Source organism: Sarcophilus harrisii, chromosome 6 (genome assembly GCF_902635505.1).
Source record: "Sarcophilus harrisii chromosome 6, mSarHar1.11, whole genome shotgun sequence".
NCBI classification, from domain to species: domain Eukaryota; kingdom Metazoa; phylum Chordata; class Mammalia; order Dasyuromorphia; family Dasyuridae; genus Sarcophilus; species Sarcophilus harrisii.
The window spans coordinates 128,822,640-128,844,844 of record NC_045431.1 but is presented as its reverse complement, the minus strand read 5'-3'; the positions used below and the strand labels follow the sequence as shown (position 1 = coordinate 128,844,844).

Genomic DNA, 22,205 nt, shown 5'->3' with positions numbered 1-22,205 from the left:
TTTGCTGCAGTCCCTCCAGCATTTGTCATTTTCTGTTTTCTTTGTCAGTTTTGCCAGTATGATGAGTATGAGATAGAACCTCACAGTTTCTTTAATGTGTATTTACATATGACTATTGCATGTTTGTATTTCTTCATTTGAGAAATTCCTGGTCATATCATTTAACTATTTAGCTATTTGGAGAACTGAGGTTGAGAAAGGGAAGGAAAGTGATTTTTACTCTGCTATGTACCCTTAAACCCATTTTTGATGTTCTTTTAAAACAAAATCAAAAAAATATATATTAACTAGCTGGAGAGTTCTGTATGGTTGAGCCTAGATACATTTTTGAAATTTGTTTCCAAGTGCTGAATCTGTATTTATCTCTTTGTTAGATACGCTTTCTTCATCACCCAGCAGTCCAGCTCCAGCTCTCTCTGTTTCTCAGGCAACAAAACCTGCTAAACCCTTTGGCTATGGGTATCCAGCTCTTCAGCCTGGTTATCAGAATGTAGGGCTGAGTTCTGGAGCCCAGCCTAGTAACCCGGGATATTCTGGATTCCAGCAGTATGCTCAGGTATGTGTAAGCAGTGACATTGTTTAGTCTGAACTTAATATCAGAATTGTCATCCTGATAGAAGCCCAAGTTATATATAACCTATCGTGATTGAATTTCACTTGCCCAAAGGGGGAAAAAAAAGAATTTTCTGTTGGTATTTCTTCCATATCCTAGTATGAGACATTTATTTTGGTCATGTTTGTCCCCTTTGAAAATTGCATTACATCTTCCCAAAACCATTTTACTAAAATCTGCTTAGTAAGAAAATAACTTGTGCTGTTGATACCACTGTTGGCTTAAGCTGTAAGATAGCCTTCTCTTCCTTTTTCCCACTTGTAATTACCTACTGCCACACTTAGCATAGCCTAATCTGACACAATTCAATTAAGTAAGCATTTTTGGTTGGTTTTTACTGGCAATAACAGCTCACGTTGATGCTATAAATTAGAGCTTATAAAGCGTTTTCCTCAACAACCATGTGAGGAAATCATTGCAAGTATTATTTTTTTCTATTTTACAGATGAAGAAACTGAGGTTCAGAGAATTTGTGACTTGTCCAGGGTCACACAGCTAGTAAGTGTCAGTGTTAGAATTTAATTAAATCATGGTCTTCTGACTCTCAAGTGTCTGTTGCTTTGGGGAACATAACTTAAATAGAGCACATTTTCCCCAGGATTAACAGAAAAGCTTACTACTTAGAATCAAAGGCCTCTGTTTAGCCTTAGAGAATGTTTTCATCTCTCAGAGTGGTAAAGAATAAAAATTAGAAGCTGGTTGACACCGTGGTTAAAGGATTTAATTTACAGAGAACTAAAGACTTCTAGGGAAAATGCAAAACAAGCAACAAGGAGGAAAGAAAACCACTGGGGGAAAAAATCATAACATTAATACTAGTAAAACAACAGTAATGATGGTGATGATGGTAATATCTGGTTTTTCAAGGTTTGAAAACATTCATTTAAGCCTCACAGTCCTGTAAGGTAGATACTGTAAAAATTAGTATCAGTATTTTACAGATTAAGAAATTTAGATTTAAAATAAACCATGTTCATGCAATTTGTTAGAATTAAGATTTGAACCCAAATATTCTGATTTCTAAGTCTAATATTCTATTTCACTATTCCTGCTTCCCTATAGGAACAAAGATTTATCTGAGTTCCATTTAAGCAAATTTCTTTTGTTTGTTCATCAGCTCGGATAAAAAATTTGACTTGATAAACTGGTTTTATTTGACCATTTTTAATCATTTATAATTTCTCCCTCTATCCTGATAAGGAGATAATAACTTTGAGTAGATTCTATGGCCTAAAAATTTGAGGGCTGGAATGAAACCAAATTATTTTTATTGTTATGGTTGGAAGAGTCCATAATGTGTCATGTGTTAGAATTAAGGAATAAGACAGTAGAAGGCACAGATTGTATCCTTCTCCCCAAAGAGAAAATATTTTTTGTTTTATTTAATTGCTTCCAGAAGTAAAAATGAAAGTGAATCTTCTGTATGTCCTCTTCATTGGCCCTAATTTTTTCAAACTAGAAAGAGAGCAAGTTTGGGGAAGTTAGGTTAAAGGAACAGTTGGACAGATTTCTATTTTAGACATAAAGTGTTCTGCTGGATGACAAATAAAAAAGTCTTTGGTTCTATTAGCCTAGGGGACACTGTATCTTACCAACCCTATGAAATACTAGATTCTCTATTTTCTATCCTCTAAACCTGGCAGAGATTTACATGACAAAGGCTCTTTACCTAGCTTTAGTTATTTAATTATTTATGGTGGTGTTTCAAAACCATGTCCAAAATGATATCTCTCACCTAGGTGTAACTTGTTAATATGTTATATTAGTTATATTAGTCATTCTAAAAGAACTTCAATAATTATCTTAGTTTTTATAAAAGCCTGAGTTTCCAAAAATGTTTTTCTTACTGTGATAAATTGTTTAATTTCAAACTATATGACAAAAATTGAAACACTTTTAAATATTAAGATTTGCTTTGAAACCTAGTTAAAGATTATGAAGTTTTTAGTGAATTTTTCTTAACCCACCCTCATCCTAATTTTCCAGAGAGCCATCCCAAAAAAGAATTTTTTTTTTTTAAAGAAAATTTTAAAAGATTTTTTTTAAATTAGCAGAACCAATCAATCATATACTCCCCCAAATCTGGAAATATATGCAACATTCCATATCTGTTTACCAGTTACCCCTGCAATAGAATGAGGTGAAGTGTTTTCTAATAATCTTTACTTTGGGTTAATTATAAAGTCTTGATTCCTTGTTGATGATCATTAATTGGACACAACCCTTCTAATAAATAAAAATCCACTCTTGAGCATATTAATCAATGTTTGCTTTTTAACCTTTGAAATGGAAGAAAAATCTGGGTAGATAAATCAATATGGGGCTGTTTACTGAATATAAGATTTAAATTTTCTGCATCTTTTATAAATACAGAGTAACAAAATTGAGATCACATTTGAAACAATGATTTCCTTTGGTGGTGGTGGTGGGTTTTTTTTTTTTAAATAATGCTCTTATTTTTCTGCAGTATCCTGGTATGAATCAGTTGTCATCTAGTCTAAGCGGATTAAGTCTCCAACATTCTTCTCAGCAACCAGAAAGTCTGAGACCAGTAAACCTCACTCAAGATAGGAATATTCTGCCTGTGACTCCTGTTCTGGCCCCTGTGCCTAATTTGAATTCAGACCTTAAAAAATTAAATTGTAATCCTGAGTATGTATATGTTTTGTAATCTTTTTAATGTATGATCGTTTGATATAAGATTTGTTTGATATTGACATTAAAAGCAGTAAAAATGGAATGGGATTTGTTGATTTGGAGATAGTATTAAGAAAGGGTTTTCACTTTAAATTAGCAAGGAAATTAGAAGTGGGAAACACAAAATTTTTTCCCGAACCATCGTATTTTCAGAAATTTCTGTACAAGTAGATCATATTTTTTCATTTGGGGGATGATTTTTGTTATATTCAGAGATAGTTTTTGCCACTTTCTTGAACATATTCTAAGTCCTGGTGAGGAAACTTTTCTGGATACCCTAATAAGTTAATAATAATTTCTTTTTCTCCTTTTCATCCCTTTTTTCCCCAATGGAAAGAGCACAGGACTTGAAGTCAGCAGACTTGGCTCTAATACTTGGTAGCTGTGTGACTATGGGAAGTCACTTAAGCTCCCTGAGCCTGTTTCCTTGTCTATAAAATGGGGATGATAATACTTGCACTACCTACTTCCCAGGGCTGTTGCGGAGAAAGCGCTTTGTAAAGCTTAAAGCACTATATAAATGTGAGTTGTTATAATCAGTAGTTATAATAAAACAATAATTTTATAATCAGTTCCTCTCTACTTTTAATATTTTGTGCCCCCTTTTCAGTCTTTACTTAGCTAAGATACGTCTATTCCTTTAGTAGATTTTTATGTAAGCCCAAGGAGAAGTTTAGGCAAAGGTTTTGCCCGTTGGTACTCTTATGTTCATCAGAGAATCAGGAGACAACAAACAATTGTTTGTCCCCCATCTTGAATCTTAATTTCAGTTTCCTTTCTGCTGCATTCTTTCAGTTAAGGACCTAACCAGCCTTCATCTGGCCTGCTACTAAAACTTCCTTGCATCTCCTACTTAAAATAGTAATAATGATAGCTAACATTATATAGCGCTGTACAAAGTGCTTTCACATAAAGCCTTATCTTATTTAAGTCTCACAACACTGAGGAAATTGAGGCTCAGAAATGCTATGACTTGCCCAAGATCACACAGCTAATAAGTTATAGAGCCAAGACTCAAACCTAGGTCTCTGACTCTAAATCAGTTCCTTATAATATACCATGTTATTAATCAGGCTTGGTATCTGTCTATTTAGGATCTCCTAAATAGAATATCCTCTATACCTTCCAGCTTTCCTGTCCCTTTCTAGCATATCCTATCCTCCTGTTCTCTAGGTGTCTTTCAGGTGGTTTCTTTTTATTCCTGAAACTCATTCTTTTGTTATATTTCCCAGTGACCCAGTGAACTTTATTAATTTCCAAGGTTTTTTTGTTTTTGTTTTTGTTGTTGTTGTTTTGTTTTGTTTTTGACTTCTACTATAGTAGCTGCCATATTTCCTTACTAAGAACTTTGCTTTTAGCTCACCTCCTCTTTTTCCTAATTTGATTCACAGCTTTATTTCTTCATTCTTAAACTTCCTTCTTGTCTTTCATAAAGTCTTAGTCATAAGTGAAATAGAGTTGATTTCTAAAGTAGGGCTGCTTTTCATCCCTTTCATAGAGCTTAATCCAAGGAATTTTGTGACATTCATGTCTGTTCAAACTCCTAACTCTGAGGTAAGGGGTCTGTCAGCCTGGGACTTACAGTACACCCAAAGCATGTAGATTCTTTCTCCTGAAGCAGCAGCAATGCCCAAATGTCTAGGTATCTATTAACCTCAAAATCAGAGGTTTTAAGACAGATCTTAAAACAACTTTTTAATTCAAGATCCTACCTTCCCTCTACTCCCAGGTCTGCTGTTTCATTTCCCTGTCCCCCCATGAACCCAGAATATTCTTTGGAATGCCACTCTTAAGAGTCCCCATATTCTATCTCCAGATCTAGTCCTATCACTACCCTCTTCCTTTGTTCTCCTGGAGAATTAATTTATGACTTGGAACATGACCTTCATTACTTGGCTCTTTTTCCTTTTGGTCAAGAAAGTGCATACTAATCAGCCTTAGCAAAACCATCTCCAGCCTCTAGATTACACTTGAATGAGCCCCACCAGAGTTAAGTTTTCCTTTGGGGAACTGAACGAGGCTGCTGAGTTTTCAGCAGGATTGGACTTTTTCAAAATTTTGAAGTGAATGAAATTTGTCTTTGGGTCCTCTCACTTCTCCTTTAGTAAGAATTTTGGGGCATCCTTTATAAAACACTTGGGACTAGAGTGGACCTTAGAATTTGTTGCTGATTTATATTCATGTGGTGTAAATATTCTTCATAGTAGTTGATCATTGTACATGGGGAAAAGAAGGGGGAGGGATATTGCAGAATTGCCAAAAATCTGAGATACCTTATTTTTGCCCAGCTGCGAAAACTTTTATCTGTTATCTGCCATGATATATTGTAGTTATTTGGCACCTTATCAGTACTATACAAAGTCAGACAATTTTTGACCTTCTATCCTTGTTGATTTTGTTCATGATGCAATTTTCGGACCATTGTAGCCAAAAAAAAAAGGTCTAACAGAAAATGAAAGAAAATTTTTCTGTCTGAGAGATAAATCTTATGGAAAGTTAGCAGGAACTTGCTAGACTTTAGCTTTTAACATGTGCAGTAGAAGGAATTATGTTAAGGAAGTAATATGAGCCTGGGATGTTATTCTTAGCTAAATTTGTGGCTCATTTTATTAAATACTTAATTCTGACCTTCTAGTAAGGGAACTTTAAGTATTGTCACATTTTTTATCAGTATGAATATTTTGTGACTCAAACTAGGAACAGATCTGAAGTGTAGGGAATTTTCTAATAGTGCTAAATCTTTTGGTGATACCATTCATTCTTTGATGAGGCAGCCTTATTCTGGTTTATATGAGAGAGAAAACTATATGTGTAAGGAGTCACAAGTAAGTTTTATCACACTGACATGGAGGAGTAGAATTAGGATAGCTAGCCCTCAATGACAAGAATATGAACAGGGAATGGCTCTTAATACAGTAATTTCTTTCATAAGAGCTTCTGAGACCTCTCTTTAGAATTTTGAATTATAATTTTGTATTTTAAGTGATCAAGAAATATCTAGTAGTTCCCTATAATCTGCTAAAATGTTAACTACTATAATTATTTACAACTTAGTTCTTATCTGCTTTGATATATTTTAGCCTGATAGCTAACTGTGATTTTTTTTTTTTATTTGCTTTTCAGTTCATTTCGGTGTACTCTGACAAATATTCCACAGACTCAGGCTTTATTGAATAAAGCTAAACTTCCTTTAGGGTTGTTGTTGCATCCCTTCAGAGATCTCACGGTAAAGTGTTGTTTTTATATGTTGTTCTTGCTAGAGAAATGGGTGGTTACATTTTGTAACCTGAATATTTTTGTAAAATATTTTTCTTTCTTCCCTGTTTTTGTTATTCTTAACTTGTAAGAGATTAGTTTGTTAGAATTCGGTTCAGCAAATATTACTATCTAGTATGTACAACAAAATGATGCAGAGACCTAAATATAGTGGGATGTGATATGCAAATAATTAGTACACAGAATCATGTATGGTGCATTCAAAAGAGAGCTTTTAAATAAATTGCTGTATAAGTTCTACGACAGGGAACATAATTAAAAGTGGAAGGATCAAGGGACAGTTTAGGAGAAAGGTCAGGACTGGAAATATGTCTCTAAATTTAAAATTTCATGATATATTTATTGAACACCTACAAATTTATAATTTTGTGATGTATTTATTGAACACCTACATATGTAAAGAATTATGGTAGATTCTGATTAGTAATGGCTTATATTTATAAATAACTTTAAACAATGTATATTGTTTAGTGGAAAGACTAGTGGTCTGGAATCCAAGGACCTGTGTCATTTAGCAAGTCAATTAGCCTCAGTTTTTTGATCTGTAAGAATGAGATGGTTAACTAGATAGCAGCTGATGCTGCCTTCCTGTTCTAGATCTGTGATTGATTAACTATCTTGTTTGATCTTCACACAATAACCCTGTGAAATACGGGTTTCCTCATCAATGTTGTGAACCACATCATAAGAGATGAGAAAACTGTGATTTGTGTTTAACACAGCTTTGTTCTAGATCTTAACATTAGTAAATAATATGGCCCAGGACATGAATCCATTTACTCTCTACTCCAGACCCAGAGGTCTCTGATTCCACTGAATCCTTAAGGTAAATTCAAATAGTCCCTGTCCTAAGGAAACATAAGAAACAGGGGTAGAGGAGAGGGAAGAAACAGAATTTAACATATACAAATAAATAAAATGAAACCACAGTATGAGAATCTTAAAAATAAACACAAAATCTTTTAAGAGTTGACAGGAGAGAGAAAGTAATTATGGGAATAATAATAGATAACATATATCATTTATGCTCACTCATCATTTACAGTTATCTCATTGGTCCTCACAATAATCCTGGGAGGAGATAGATGCTATAATTATCCCCATTTTATAGATGAGGAAACTGAGAGTAAGTAACTTGCCCAGGGTCCTGTCACTAGCAAGATTTACCTAACTGAAGATGGATTTGAGAGAAAGATTTGTGTATATGTATATATTCACATTAATATTACAGAAGTTGCTTGTTTTTGTAAGAATGAACCAACCATAGGTTCCTTAGCTATCAATCATATCAAACAAATTATCTCTAGAATATAAAGGGAGGAAAAACCAAAAAGCTCAGTAGGAATGTAAGGAGGGCAAAAGATTAAATGAAAACTATTCTCTTTAAGCAAGAGTATTACATTTTCTAAATATTTAAAATTCATTGCTCCATTATTTATTTTTTTACTCCACTTCTCTTACATACAAACGTTATTATGCCTAAGTTGGGTTTGCCACTATGTTTTAGACATCAGTAGACTAAATGAAATTCACTTTGGACCTCACTTTTGTTTTTCCTAGTGCTGCTTACTTACTGCTCTTCAGTTTTACTCCTAAAAGAATCAGATTCCATTTCTTTTTCTTTTCTTTTCCTTTCTTTTTTCTTAGATAACTATTTCACATATACAAAAGAGCCTCAAAAGAATGGATAGGACAAATTGTGTTTTTTTAAAACATAATTCTTAATATTCATATTATTAGTAGGACTCATTTGTAAGGTGGAAGCTCAGTCTAGATGGTCACTGGAGTTTCATCAAGTCAATTCAAAGACACAAAATGTAGCTTTTTTAAAAGGAAAATCATTAATAATTGGAGAATGACCATCTCAGATGTGTTTTATAAGGATTAAAGAAAGTAGGAATATTTGCCAAAACAAGAAAAAATTAATTCATTATATATGGTTACTTTTTGAAGGGCTATTATGTGAAAAAGGCATGAGATTTGCCTTGGGCCCTAAAGGGATGAACTAGAAGCCATAGGTAAAAGCTGAAAAGAAATACATCACAGGCCTGTCTCTTAAGAGAATGAGAAACTGCCCCCAGACAGAATGAGATGCTGGCAGCAGTGGACTGCTTTTTAGGCGAGGTCTTGAAGGAGAGGCTATATGACCATTTGGGTCAGTTGAGTTGTTAGAGATTGGACTAGATAGTGTCTGAAGTCCCTTCAAGTTCTGAGATTCTGTGTTTCTGGTTTATTTTGAGACCTGAGTATATAAACTAAATCTTAAGTTAACCATGAACATAATCAGAGATGTTTATGCCTCTCTTATATTCAAGGATACTCAAAAAAAAATACAACCTGTAGGCACTTAGTGAAGACAAAAAAGTACTACCTTTACACTGAACTCTTACGTGTACATCAGGATTATGTCCAGAGTTAATGAGCTCTGACTTATGGTTTACCCTTGGGCATGGTTTACCCTTGGGCAATCATGCCACTTATCAGCCAATTTCTACTCTTTGTTGTGCTGCCATTTTATTTTAGTGATGTTGCCCAGTTGTTTGGAAGAGGAAATGCAGCTATATAGCTGCTTGTTTTGCTCAAGACTCTGTAAGATGCTATTGGAATGGGGCTATTTCAAGCCATTCACATAAGCAATTATGGGTTCTAATCTTTGTACTAAGCAGAGCAATAAGAAATATTTAATATTTCTGTGGAATAATACGTGCTACAACTTCTTCATTTTGTTTTCCTAGCAATTACCAGTGATAACATCAAGCACCATTGTGAGGTGCCGGTCTTGCAGGACATACATCAACCCATTTGTGTCTTTCATTGATCAGAGGAGATGGAAATGCAATCTATGCTACAGAGTTAATGATGGTGAGTTGTTGGAGATAGAACTTAGTGTTTAATTTTTTTAATGTTGTGTATTTTAATTATGTTTTAATAACTGTGTCATAAAGTGATTTCTGTCCACAATTCTGTGAAAGGAAGCACATAGGCTAAGAATATTCTCATTTGCAGGGAGCTGAGTGGTGCAGTGAAGAGAGCACCATCTCTGAAATCAGGAGGACCTGAGTTCAAGTCTGTGCTCAGACAGTTAACACTTCCTAGCTGTGTGACCTTGGGCAAGTCACTTAACTCCAATTGCCTCAGCCAAAAAAAAAAAGAAAGAAAGAAAGAATACCCTCATTTTGCCCCCAACCTAAGGACCATAAGATTCAATGCAAGACCTCACATGTAAATGGAGGACAAGCAAAAAAGTATTCACAAAGTGGGCAGAGAAAGATATCCAAGTAAAGTCTTATGTCTTAAGTTATATTTTTGCATGACAGAGAACAGATAAGATCTAGAAAGTGTTATTATGTGTCATTATTTCTTAGGCTATTTCATAGGAACCCATGTTTTCAAGTGTGTTTCTGTATGTTTTTCTCTCATAGCAATTGTGTAGTTTGATGGATAGAATGCTAATAGTTTGAGAAGCAGCGCTCTGGCCCCTATTCTACACCTGGGTTATTTTTTAAAGGGAGGTAATTTTCATAATTCAGTGATTATTAACCTTTTTAGAATCCTCAAATAATAAACATAACAAGATTGAAAGTTGTAGTTATTAAAATTTCTGTACTATGACTGTTTAGTTATGAGTATAAAAGCCATATGTTTTATCTGTCAGTGATGATTTGCATTGGATTCCCAATTATTGTCTAGTTCCTGAGGAATTTATGTATAATCCCCTTACCCGTTCCTATGGAGAGCCTCACAAACGGCCTGAAGTTCAGAATTCAACTGTGGAATTCATTGCTTCTTCAGACTACATGGTAACTATTAAGTATTTTGTTATAATTATCTTTTTAGTTCTGAATTCTGTAAATCTTCATGTTTTGAAACTTTCACAGAATTTGTTTTTAGGATTTGGGGGTTCATTTTGTGTGTTTGTTTTATTTAAGATTTGAAAGTTGGCCAATGAAAAAATGGATTTTTTTTTAAGTCAATTTGTAATATAAACATTTCTTAATCATATCAAACAATAATATAGTTACTATCATGTAAACTACCATGTAAAGTTTATGAAGCATTTTATATAACCTTATTCGGACCTTTGAACCTAGATGAAGTGTAGGTATTTCATCCTCATTTTTGTCACATAGTGATGAAGTTTAAATTGGGTTAACTAAAAAATCCAAATCTCTTTCCACTGTTTCTCTGTAATCCACCAGCACCAGCACTGACTGTTGTTGCCTTTTGGTGGTATGGCCATTGTATTAACTTACATCTGCTGTTGCCATCTCAGACTAACCCAGAGGAAATCTTTCTGTCATCTTCAAGCTACCTCCATTTTTAGTTTTTTGAAACTAAAAATCCAAGTAAAGTTCTATGTCTTAAGTTATATTTACTCATGACAGAAGACAGCTAAAATCTAGAGTCAAATTATGTGTCATTGTTTCTTAGGCTATTTCATAGGAACCCATGTTTTCAAGTATGTCTCTGTATGTTTTTCTCTTATAGCAGCTGTGTAGTTTGGAAAATTGTACCATATTTCTGGTTTAACAAATATCCATCTGCATTGTTGAATTGCTTATTCTCTTTTCATCCGGTCACCAAGCTTTGGCATTCCCCCTCTCTTCGTTTCTTTCTCCTTCACAATCATATCTTTTGGAGGACTGCTCTTCTCACTGAGGCAGTCTTTTTTCTCTTATCTAGTAAAATCTTCAATTCAGAGTTTTTCCCATCAGCTTTTGCTGAGTCCAGCCAATTCAAGAATTTACATCTGAACACAATGTAAAGTTCATGATGTATGTGAGATTGTATACTGTGTGGCTTAATAATCTGGGCTATTTCCTTTTCCTGACTTTCTCTTGTTTTTCATATCTATTTTTGTTGATAGCCACTTAAAATTGCAAGATTTTTTGTACCTCAGGTACAACAGTCTAGACCACTCTCTTCTACAGTTCTACTTTCACTCTAATGGGGCATACCATCTCATTTTTCTTGTTTCCTATTCCCAGCTCTGCTTTCTTCATGATAGCCTGTACTAATTCTGTCTTACAATTTTTCTACCATTCTGGGTTCTGAATCTTATCACCAACATATCCTATTGAAGGTGAGAGGAAGTTGGTTGTACTTGTTCCTTTTCACATATTTACCTTTTTTAAAGACCTGTCAGAGATTTTACCCCCCTGATCTTGATCTGGAGAATATAGTTGAAGAAACCACCAAGTGGCCATTAGACATAGAAGACTAGAGATGGAAATTGATGCTTCTCAGGCCTGTCTCTTCACCTCCATCTATGTTGACACAATATTTCATAAGTAGGAAAGACCTGACCAGGTTTGTTACATTAGGACTTATTGAATAGCAGGACCTTTCCCACATATCAGTTCAATTTAGTGGAGAGAAAAAAAAATAGAACAGTATTGTTTTGTCTGTCATTTCAGTAATCTGGATAGCTTAGACAGTATTTTTGTTAGGTTTTTTTGATTTGTTTGTTTCACAGTCTTTTTAGTAAGATATGAAAGAGTGAATTGTGTCTACAAAATAAATTGCATTATTTCTTTTCCCTTCAGCTTCGTCCTCCTCAGCCTGCAGTATATTTATTTGTCTTAGATGTATCTCATAATGCAGTGGAAGCGGGGTATTTGACAATTGTCTGCCAGTCGCTATTGGAAAATCTAGACAAGTAAGGATATTTAGATTTATTCACTTTATGTGTTTGAGCTAGATTCAGTTTTAGTATTATTACTGGAGAATGTTCTAAGTTAGCTTTCATTTTGTCATATGTTAATATTGAGTTGTATCTGACTCTTTGTAACCCATGGGGTTTCTTGACAAAAATACTGGAGTGGTTTGCCATTTCTTTCTCCAGTGGCAAAATGGTTAAATGACATACCCAAGGCTGAATATATTTAAAAGGCTGAATTTGAACTCAAGTCATCCTGACTTCAGGCCTAGCATTCTTATTTATCTATACCATCTAGCAGCCTCTTCTGTACCAGTAGCAATAATAGTCACTGCCCAGTGTGTTACAGATTATCTTTCTGCTTGGTTTGAGTTGTAAATTAAGTCCTGATATCTGATTAATTTATTTGGTAGCAACAGTCCTTTACTACGATATCAAAGAAATTATAGATAAATTTTAATTATGCTATTATTTGGGTTTGTTTATACACTTAGAGAATTTGAGAGTTAAAAAGAACTATAGCAGCTGTCTAATTCAACCCATATATAAAAAGAAGCCCCACTATAAAGTATTTTAAAACTGGATATCCAGCCTCTGATGGAAGGCAGCCTTTGCATTATCGATGTTAATTAGAAATAATTTAGAAAGTTTATTAAGTCATCCAGCAAAGGAGAGAACTGAAAAGGGGATGGCTTTCTCCCTTTGAGTGTCTGTAACATATATTATAGGGTTCAAACAAAGAAACAAGGAAACTATAGCTAATTGACCAGCACAAAGAGTTTTCAAATAAAACACATGGATTGTTTGAGATATATAGTAGGAGAAAACTCTTAATCTTTAGATCTGACAGAACAACCTAAGTCCTAATTTAAGCATTAGATAAATTGGATTTCTAAACAATAGGTCTCTTTTTCAGCCATGCCAGGTTAGGCAAACAGTGTTTTCCCATAAGTTATTTGTCTTTTAAATCAGTAAGAAACATATAGCTCATCTTCTATTTATTTATTTTACTCTTGATATTTGAATGCTAAAATGGATGTTTTTCTTATTCAGGTATGAATTCTGATATATTTAACTTTTTTAAAGTGTTTTATCTTTCTTACTGCATTGAATGTTAGATTTCAATGCTTTTCCCACATGAACAGTTCGTGATGGTTTCAATAAGGACTGTTTTGTTTTTCTTCAATTCCTTTAATAAAAGAAAGCACTCAACCAACCCCAAATTAATCTATGTAATTGTTGTTTTATCATTTTAAAAACCTGTGATACCAAACACTTAATAATGAAAGTTATTTCCTTTGTCTTTAGACTGCCTGGAGATTCAAGAACAAGAATTGGATTCATAACCTTTGACAGCACAGTTCATTTCTATAATTTACAAGAAGGATTATCACAGCCTCAGATGTTGATTGTCTCAGACATAGATGGTAAATACATAACAAAAGAAATGATATAGTCTTAAACTGGTACAGAATTGTGAGGTAGAATGTGCTTATACTTCATTTAAGTAGAGAGTGAATAGTGAATCATTGAAATAAGATTACTAGGCACATATATATATGCCTGATATGTAAGTTTTTAATTTGATATTTTCTAGGGAAAAAACTTTCATTTTTTTTTATAATTTTGTGCTATTTTAATTAGTTGTTATATTTAAGTCAGGTTGTATGCACAGATATATCCCTATTATATGTGACATAATTTAACCAATTCTTGGTTTTTTTCTTTTATTATAATCCTTTGTGCCGTGATTTGTTTATTAGAATGTCTGTTTTGCCCACAGATATCTTCTTACCTACACCTGATAGTTTACTTGTAAATCTACATGAAAGCAAAGAGGTAAGTGGCTTTTTTTCTTATAACATTACTATGATTTCAGTTATTTAAAAGTTAAATATTTAGTGCTTAGTTTCTTTGTATAAAAGCTATTTGTATTTAAATGTATCATTTCAGATGCATTTTCCGGAAATAATACATTGAAAACTTCCATATTTCATCATTAGGTTTTAGAAGGACTTCATATTTCATTTACATATAGTCTTGAACCTAAAAAGAAATGAACTGAATTTTAACACAAATGCTCCAGAATGCTTTAAATAAGTAACTTCCTTTCCTTTTTAGTAACTATTTGTAATCTTTGTTTTCCAGCTGATAAAAGACTTATTGAATGCTTTACCAAATATGTTCACCTATACAAGAGAAACCCATAGTGCTCTTGGTCCTGCACTTCAGGCTGCCTTTAAATTAATGTCTCCAACAGGTGGCCGTGTGTCTGTATTCCAGACACAGTTACCTTCCTTGGGTGCAGGACTCCTGCAGTCCAGAGAAGATCCTAATCAGAGATCCAGTACAAAGGTATCTTAGATTTTATTTTGATGTTGCATTCAACAGAATGCTTTTTATTCCCTGTCCTTTTGTCATAGGAGTTAATGTAAGGAAACTTTTATAAATTCTAATTAACTGAATGTTGAGGAGTGGGTATCAGTCATAGGGATCGAATTAAAGGTCCATTCTTTGCTTTTATCACTATAAATTTAGTATCCCTTAACAGGAAATAGAAAATCATTGCCAGGAATCTCTCTTCATCATTAAGTGCCTGCTATATATTACCCTTCATTAGGTCCTAGTATAACAAAGATGAAAATGAAACTGTCCTTGCTTTCTTAGAGTTTACATCCTCTCTAGTAAGAGACAGACAAACAGATAGACATAGACACAGAATTTGCAAACGAAATCAGTATGAAATAGTTTAGGCAACAAGAAGACTAGCAGTGATGGGGATTAGGAAAGATTTTATGGAAGTGTGGTTAATCTGTAAGGTTTTTTGCTCCTGCAGATTTTTCCTCCATTATGCATTTTTTTTCTTTTCTTTTTAACTAAGCAGAGATGCTAAAATTGAATGTTCATGGCATATTTTTAAGTAGCCATTTACCTAAGATGAATAAAAACATGCCAGGATTTTTTTAAAAAATGATAATTTAAACATTTATCTTGTATCCCCATGGGAGGCAAAAGTTGATTTTATACTGGTAAATTTTTGTCAAGAAGCAGCAGGGGGGAAAAGGACTTACTTACTTGTAAATACAGCAAGCAAATTTTCATTTCCAATTCAATTATCCATTGACCTGCAAAGATAGACACTTTCCAACCTTGTAGAAATTCCTGACCGTTTTCTAGCTAACACAGTTCTTTACTCTTGTACTGGTCAAATAACAAATTCATTTTAAGTTTCTAAAATACTTTCTGTCTACCTTGAGCTGAGAAGCCAATTGGTTTATTAGGTTGTTATTATATTTGTGTTATTTTATTCATTGGCGCCTGGCATTTATAAAATTGTGTGGTTTGGGTATACTTTTTTTTAGTGTTTAGGTTTTTTCCCTTTCAAGGAAAGATGATTTTAGGGATCCAATCTGTCTGAAGAAATTAGATGGCCTATCCTATCTTTTGACTGATTCCAATATATGACACTTTGGGGCCAATATCTCCTACCCTATTTGTATTTAAAGTCATTAAGAATCAATGCTTTGAGATAAATGTTATCTGTTTGCCCAGACTATTTCTCCTGTATGTATAAATTTTTTTTTTTTTTTATTTTTTACTAAAGGTTGTGCAACATCTTGGTCCTGCGACTGATTTTTATAAGAAATTGGCATTAGACTGTTCAGGGCAACAGACAGCAGTAGACTTGTTCCTTTTAAGTTCACAGTATTCTGATCTGGCTTCTCTAGGTAAGGTGATATTTTGTTTTAATCTTTCTTACCTTTGCCAATTTTGACATATAATTAAATCTAGACTTTTGTAGCTTTTTAAAAAATGTTCTACATTTGGGGAGAGTTTGACATGGGTATGATGGAAGTATCTACTTCATGTAACAAAATTAAGTTCAACAAACATATGGAAAATAGTGTGTTATAGGTGTTTGTGAAGCCTAGACAAAAAAAAAAGAGAGAGAGAGAGACAGGCCTTTGAGCTCAAGATGCATAAGCACAAAAGTAAATACAAAATAATTTCAGAAGAAACAAAGGACTTGCCAATCTTTTGGAAGACCTGAACTTTGAGGAAAATGTGGGACTCTGAGAGTCAGAGGTAAAGACTGGAAAAGTATGAAGAGGCCATGTCAAGAAGAATTTTAAAAGCCAACAGAGGACTTTATATTTGATCCTGGAATAAGTTCAATAGGGAACCATTAAAGAGGATTGAATTAGAGAAGTGATGGTGGTGGAACTTGTATTTTTAATTAAGGAAAATCTGTTTGACAACTGAATGGAGTTCTAGCTGGAGTGTGCAGAAACTTAAGTCAGGCTGACCAATCAAAAGACTGTTAGAATAATATAGATAGGCCTGCATTAGGATAGTGACAGGTCACAAAGGACATGGAAGCATACAAAAGAAATGTTTCAAAAAGAAGAAACAGCAGGACTTGGCAAGTGTTTGAATATGGGTGAAACAGGTATCAAGAATGATACCTAGACACCCTGAATGACTATGAAATAATGGTGCCCTCTATAATAATTAGGAAGTTTAAAAAAGGAAAAAGTTTGGGAGGAAAGATAGTGAGTTTGGTTTGGGATATGCCAATTTCAAGACATCTATAAGACATTCATTTTGAAATGTCCAGTAGGCCCTAAGAATGAGGTCAAGAGAAAGACCAAAGCTAGATAAATTTAAGAATTGCCTACATAGAGACTGGGGGAACTGATGAGATCATTTAGTGAAATCAAATTGAGAGAGAAGAATGCCTTGGGGAACACTAACAGTTCTGTGATCTGGGTAAAGATCCAACTTAGAAAACACTGAAGAAGTGTCCAGACAGATAGGAGGAAAGAATGAGTAGTGTCGCAAAAAAAGAGAGGGGGGGAGGGAGGAAGAGAGTAAGAGAAATAAGTGAGAGTTACATTGTAGATGATTTTAAATGACAAGTTGAGAATTTTATATTTTATCTAGTGGAAATAGTCAAGATTTATGAATAGGCTAATGAGGTAGGGAAATCTGTTTTAGAAATATTCTTTTCATGAGAGAATGCTTTGAGGTTGGGAAGTACTAGAATCAAGGAAGCCAGTCATTGTTCTTTGACTTAACTGTTTGAGTAGCATACTAATTTGTTTCCCAATTTAATAGAGAGAAGGGAGTGAATATGAAAGATGTTAATAGAGATGCACTCCACTAGGCGTGGCATTGATTGTTGGGTAGTCAAAGATAACTGCAAATTGCAAATCTTCATAATCAGAGGAATGCTAGTGCTATAGAAATAGCAGTAGATTTGGTAAAGGCAAATGACAAATTCTCATTTGGAATCCATTGTCCAATAGGCAGTTGGTAAGACAAGGACTGCATATATAAGTTTGAGAATCATCTACATAGAAATGATGAGGAGGAGATTAGAGAAGATAAGGGGGTCTTGAGTGATACCTATACATAGTAGATAAGGAAGGTGGTAATCTAGCAAGGAAAACTGAGCAGGCAAGATCTGACTCTTAGAAAGAAAGTCAAGGCGAAAAAAAGCAAGTTTCAGACAAGCTCTGTAGAAATGAACATCTTGTTCAGGAGGGTGAGGATGGTTCAGGAGGGTAATATCAGAAGTTAGTTACAAAAGAGGTCAGGAAGAATAAAGACCAAGAAAAGGCCAGTAGGTTTAACACTTAGTCGTTGTTAGTAACATTAAAGAGCATTTGCTTCAGTTCTGTTCTATTAGTTGTGTAAAGGTTGGCCCTGTCAAGAAAGAACATCTCTTCTTCTGAGACTGGAGCAGAGGAAAAAAACAGATAATAATGGGAAAAAAAGGCTTTGAAGTATGACTGGAAAGAAAATTGAATTTACATCATTTTAGAACTGGAAGGGACAACACTTTAATCCAACAATAAAAGCACTCTTCTACATCTAAAGTAAACATTTTTTCCGTCTGCTAGAAGACTGCAAAAAAGATAGTCAAGCAATAATAATAGTAATAACATGCATTTATATAGTGTTTTAAGGTTTATCACCATCTTATAGATGAGGAAATTGAATTACATAGGGGTTAAGTGACTTAGTTCACAGCTGTTAAATGTCCAAAGCAGGATTCTAACCCAAGTCCCTCAAATCCAAATCTGTACTCTATTCACTACCATGGCATCATTCCATTTATAAGTAGTTCTAATGATTTGGATTCCTTCTCTCCCCTCCCCCCCTCCAAAAAAAGTCAAGGCTAAATTTGCCTCTTAAGCTAAATTTCTACCCATTACGCCTAGGTCTCTCCTCAGTGTTCAGATGGAATAAGTTTGTTCCCTCTTCTGTATAGAGCCCTTCAAATACCTAAAGCACATATTATGTGCTTCCCACAGTCTTCTCATTTCTAAGCTAATCATTCCATCCATGTTTCTTTTACCAGTTCCCATGGTGGAATGAACTCAAGGCCCTTCACCATACTGATTATTCTTTTCTGGAAGCTTTTCCAAACTGTAAATTCAAACTGAAAGCAGCCATTGTCTGCTCCCAAGACAGCTGAGGAGAGCTATCTCCCTCCTTATCCCTGGCAGCTCTATTTCTTTTAATGTAGACTACAATCCTGTTAGCTTTTATGGCTTCTCTGAGGCTTGAAGACCATAAAAATCTATCAATCTTTTTTACACAAGCTACTCTACAACCATATCTTACTATAATGCCGTGTAATACTTTATATTTATCTATAAAACATTTCATCTTATTAGATTCAATTCAGTTTGCTAGACTCTCAGAACCCTTTTGCACCTTATCATTTAGTGTCTTATTTATATACTAGTTTTATGCTGTTGTCTACAGGTCTGATGAGTATGCCATCTATGCCTTTATGTAGGTCATTGGTTCAAATGTTAAACTACATAGAGCCAAATGCAGATTTTTGGAACACACCCTTGGAGTCCTTCCAAATTGATATTGAGCCATTAAAGACTATCCTTCAAATGCAGACTTTTAGCCATTCCCAAATCCATCTCACTATAACTGTCCACAAAAAAGATGTGAGAGACTGTGCTTTGTTAAAGCATAGGTAAATTAAATTGGCATAATTCTCTCAAGCAACAAATTTAATAAATCTATCCAAAAAGGAAAAAAAGGGTAGTCTAGTATAACATGTGTTTTAACATGTTAACTTTTTGCTTAAGTTAAGCTGAATCTTTGGGATACAAAGAAGTTAAGAGCAGCAGGATTCTTTCTTATATTAAAAAAAAATTAATGTTTTTACCTCATACATTTCCTAATATAATTCCACCTCCCCAGATATCCCTTCAAAAACTGTTTTTGGGGAAGGGGACGATGGGAGGGAGAAGAATCCAGCAAAATTAACCAGCACAAGAACCAAGTCTGATAATATGTAAAGATACCTAAGAGAGTGTCATGTTCCTATTTTTAACTCCAACCCACCCACCCCCCAAAAAAACAGCAAAAATTTTCTTGCTATTTGGCTCTACAATTGGGAGTAAGAAATTCTAAGTAAGATAATTTGGGAAGTAAGCTGCTCTGCTTTTAACAGGGAAAACTCCAACAAATGTCTAAATATTGCCCATCCCTCTTTGTTTTGTTACATCTCCATGGGCTTATGATCTCATCTTTCCACCCAGGTGATGTGTAGTGTGCCAAAATCAATTCTGTGTGTCCCCCATTAATTTGTCACCCAAACATTCATTCTCCACATGCCCTTCTTGTTTTTTAATTTCTTTATGTGAATATTCCCAATACCTTTTTGATGTTATTTTGTAATGTAAGATATTGGTTTATGCCCAATTTCTACCAGACTGCTTTCCAATTTTCCCAACAGTTTTTACCAGATAATGAATTCTTATCCCAAAAACTTAATTCCCTATATTTGTCAAATACATAGTTACTACATCTATTTGCTGCTATATGTTGTGTGTCTGCTCTGTTCTATTGACCTTTCTATTTCTTAGTCAGTACCAGATAGTTTTGCCTTTCTTTACAGTTTCTTTTTTTTCTTTTGTTCCTTTAATGTTCCCAACTTTGTTCTTCCAAATGAATTTTGTTTTTTTGTATTTTCAAATAATTTTTTGGTAGTTTAAATGGGATAATATTGAATCTAGTTTATTTCAGGTTAGTTCATTTTATTGGCCCTGCCTACCATTGAACAATTAATATTTCTCTAATTATGCAAATCTGATTTTATTTTTACAAAAGGTTTTCATAATTTTGTTCATATAGTTCTCAGGTTTATTTTGTCAGGTTTACGTCTAGGTTTTTTATACCGTTTAGAGTTATTTTAAGTCTGAAACCTCAGGCTTGAGTTTTGCAAAGTTTTGTGTTTGATAAATAAGAAAGCTGATGATTTATGTGGATTTACTTTAAATCCTGCTATTTTGCTAAGATAATTGACTGTTTCAACTTAAATTTTTTTTAGCTTTTTATTTTCAAAATATATGCAGTTTTTAACATTCACCCTTGCAAAACCTTCTGTTCCAAATTTTTTTCTCCCTTCCTTCCCCTCCCTCCTTCCTTGTAATTGAATACATATTAAATATGTACAATTTTTCTGTACGTATTTCCACAATTAAAATGCTATTGAAGAAAAATCAGATTTAAAAGGGGGAGAAATGAGAAAGAAAACAAAAAGTAAGCAAACAACAAAAAAAAGTGAAAATACTATGTCATCCACATTCAGTCACTACAGTCCTCTTTCTGGATGCAGAAAGCTTTCTCTATCACAAGTCTATTGGAATTGGCCTGAATAACTTTATTGTTGAAAAAAGCAACGTTTATCTGAATTGATCATCGCATAATCTTGTGTTGCTGTGTATAATGTTCTCTTGGTTCTACTCACTTTACTTAGCATTAGTTCATGCTAATCTCTCCAGATCTTTCTGAAATCCTTCTGCTGATCGTTTTTTTAATAGAACAGTAATATTCCATAACATTCATATACCATAACTTATTCAGCCATTCTTCAGTTGATAGGCATACACTCAGTTTCCAGTTCCTTGCTACTACAAAGAAGCTTGCTTCAAACATTTTTTGCACTTGTGGGTCCTTTGCCCATTTTTTACTTCTTTGAGATACAGGCCCAGTAGAGATACTGCTGGATCAAAGGGTATGCACAGTTTGATAGCCCTTCGGCATAGTTCCATATTGCTCTCCAGAATGGTTGGATCAGTTCACAACCCCACCAACAATGTATTAGTGTCCCAGTTTGCCCACATCCCCTCCAACATTTATCATTATCTTTTCCTATCATCTTAGCCAATCTGAGAGATGTATAATGATACCTCCGAGTTTTCTTAATTTGCATTTCTCTGATTAATAGTGATTTAGGGCATTTTTTCATATCATTTCAATAACTTTCTAATTGAGATATTGGAATTTCTGATATACTACTACTCCATTTCCACCCACCTGGCTTTCCTATTTCTTTTCATTAACTTAGGACTACCCAAACCCAAATTCATTTAATTTCATTCCACCAATTATCAGAGATACTTAACCTCCTTGCATTAAGGTCTTTCATTAATTTTGTTTGGTGCCTAAACTTCAGGCATTTGAAGCCATAATTTTACTACTGGCTGCTTTCTTAAATTTTACCTCCAGAGAAACACTTCTAGATGTTTCAGTTGCTGTTCCTTTATTGTTTCTGCTCTTTATGATACCAAGTTTGGTTGAATATACTTCTTTTCCCTTCCTTTTTGGTGATTTATTAGTTTATAAAGATACCAGGCATCCTTAGTAGATAGCAGTGCTCTAGACTCCAACCTCTTTTTTTTGCCAATTGTTTACCTCCCAATCAGCTTCTTCTTGCCTTCAGTGAGTAATAATGAGAAAACACCATCTGGGTCTCTATGGCCTTCACTTTGTTGCATAAAATTTAGTAATTGCACTATACTTGATCTCTGGTAATGTGGAAACAAAAATTAAATGGGTTCCTGCTTTCACGTTTATATTATACTACAGTATTATTTGTGTCCATATGAATCATGAAAAGTATATAGTAACCATTTTGACAAG

The 22,205-nt window shown here is 34.1% G+C and overlaps 1 protein-coding gene across 2 annotated transcripts in view; it reads left to right on the top strand.

Annotated features, from left to right (window-relative positions):
• The window catches only part of SEC24B (SEC24 homolog B, COPII coat complex component), a 92,387-nt gene that overhangs the window by 58,864 nt on the left and 11,318 nt on the right, over window positions 1-22,205 (top strand). For both annotated transcript variants that reach the window (XM_031942667.1, XM_031942666.1), the window contains 10 exons: window positions 375-556; window positions 3,081-3,265; window positions 6,434-6,536; window positions 9,322-9,448; window positions 10,277-10,386; window positions 12,133-12,245; window positions 13,554-13,672; window positions 14,029-14,084; window positions 14,394-14,600; window positions 15,850-15,973. In XM_031942667.1, coding sequence (XP_031798527.1) covers window positions 375-556; window positions 3,081-3,265; window positions 6,434-6,536; window positions 9,322-9,448; window positions 10,277-10,386; window positions 12,133-12,245; window positions 13,554-13,672; window positions 14,029-14,084; window positions 14,394-14,600; window positions 15,850-15,973 — 1,326 coding nt within the window. The remainder of the gene's footprint in view (window positions 1-374; window positions 557-3,080; window positions 3,266-6,433; window positions 6,537-9,321; window positions 9,449-10,276; window positions 10,387-12,132; window positions 12,246-13,553; window positions 13,673-14,028; window positions 14,085-14,393; window positions 14,601-15,849; window positions 15,974-22,205) is intronic.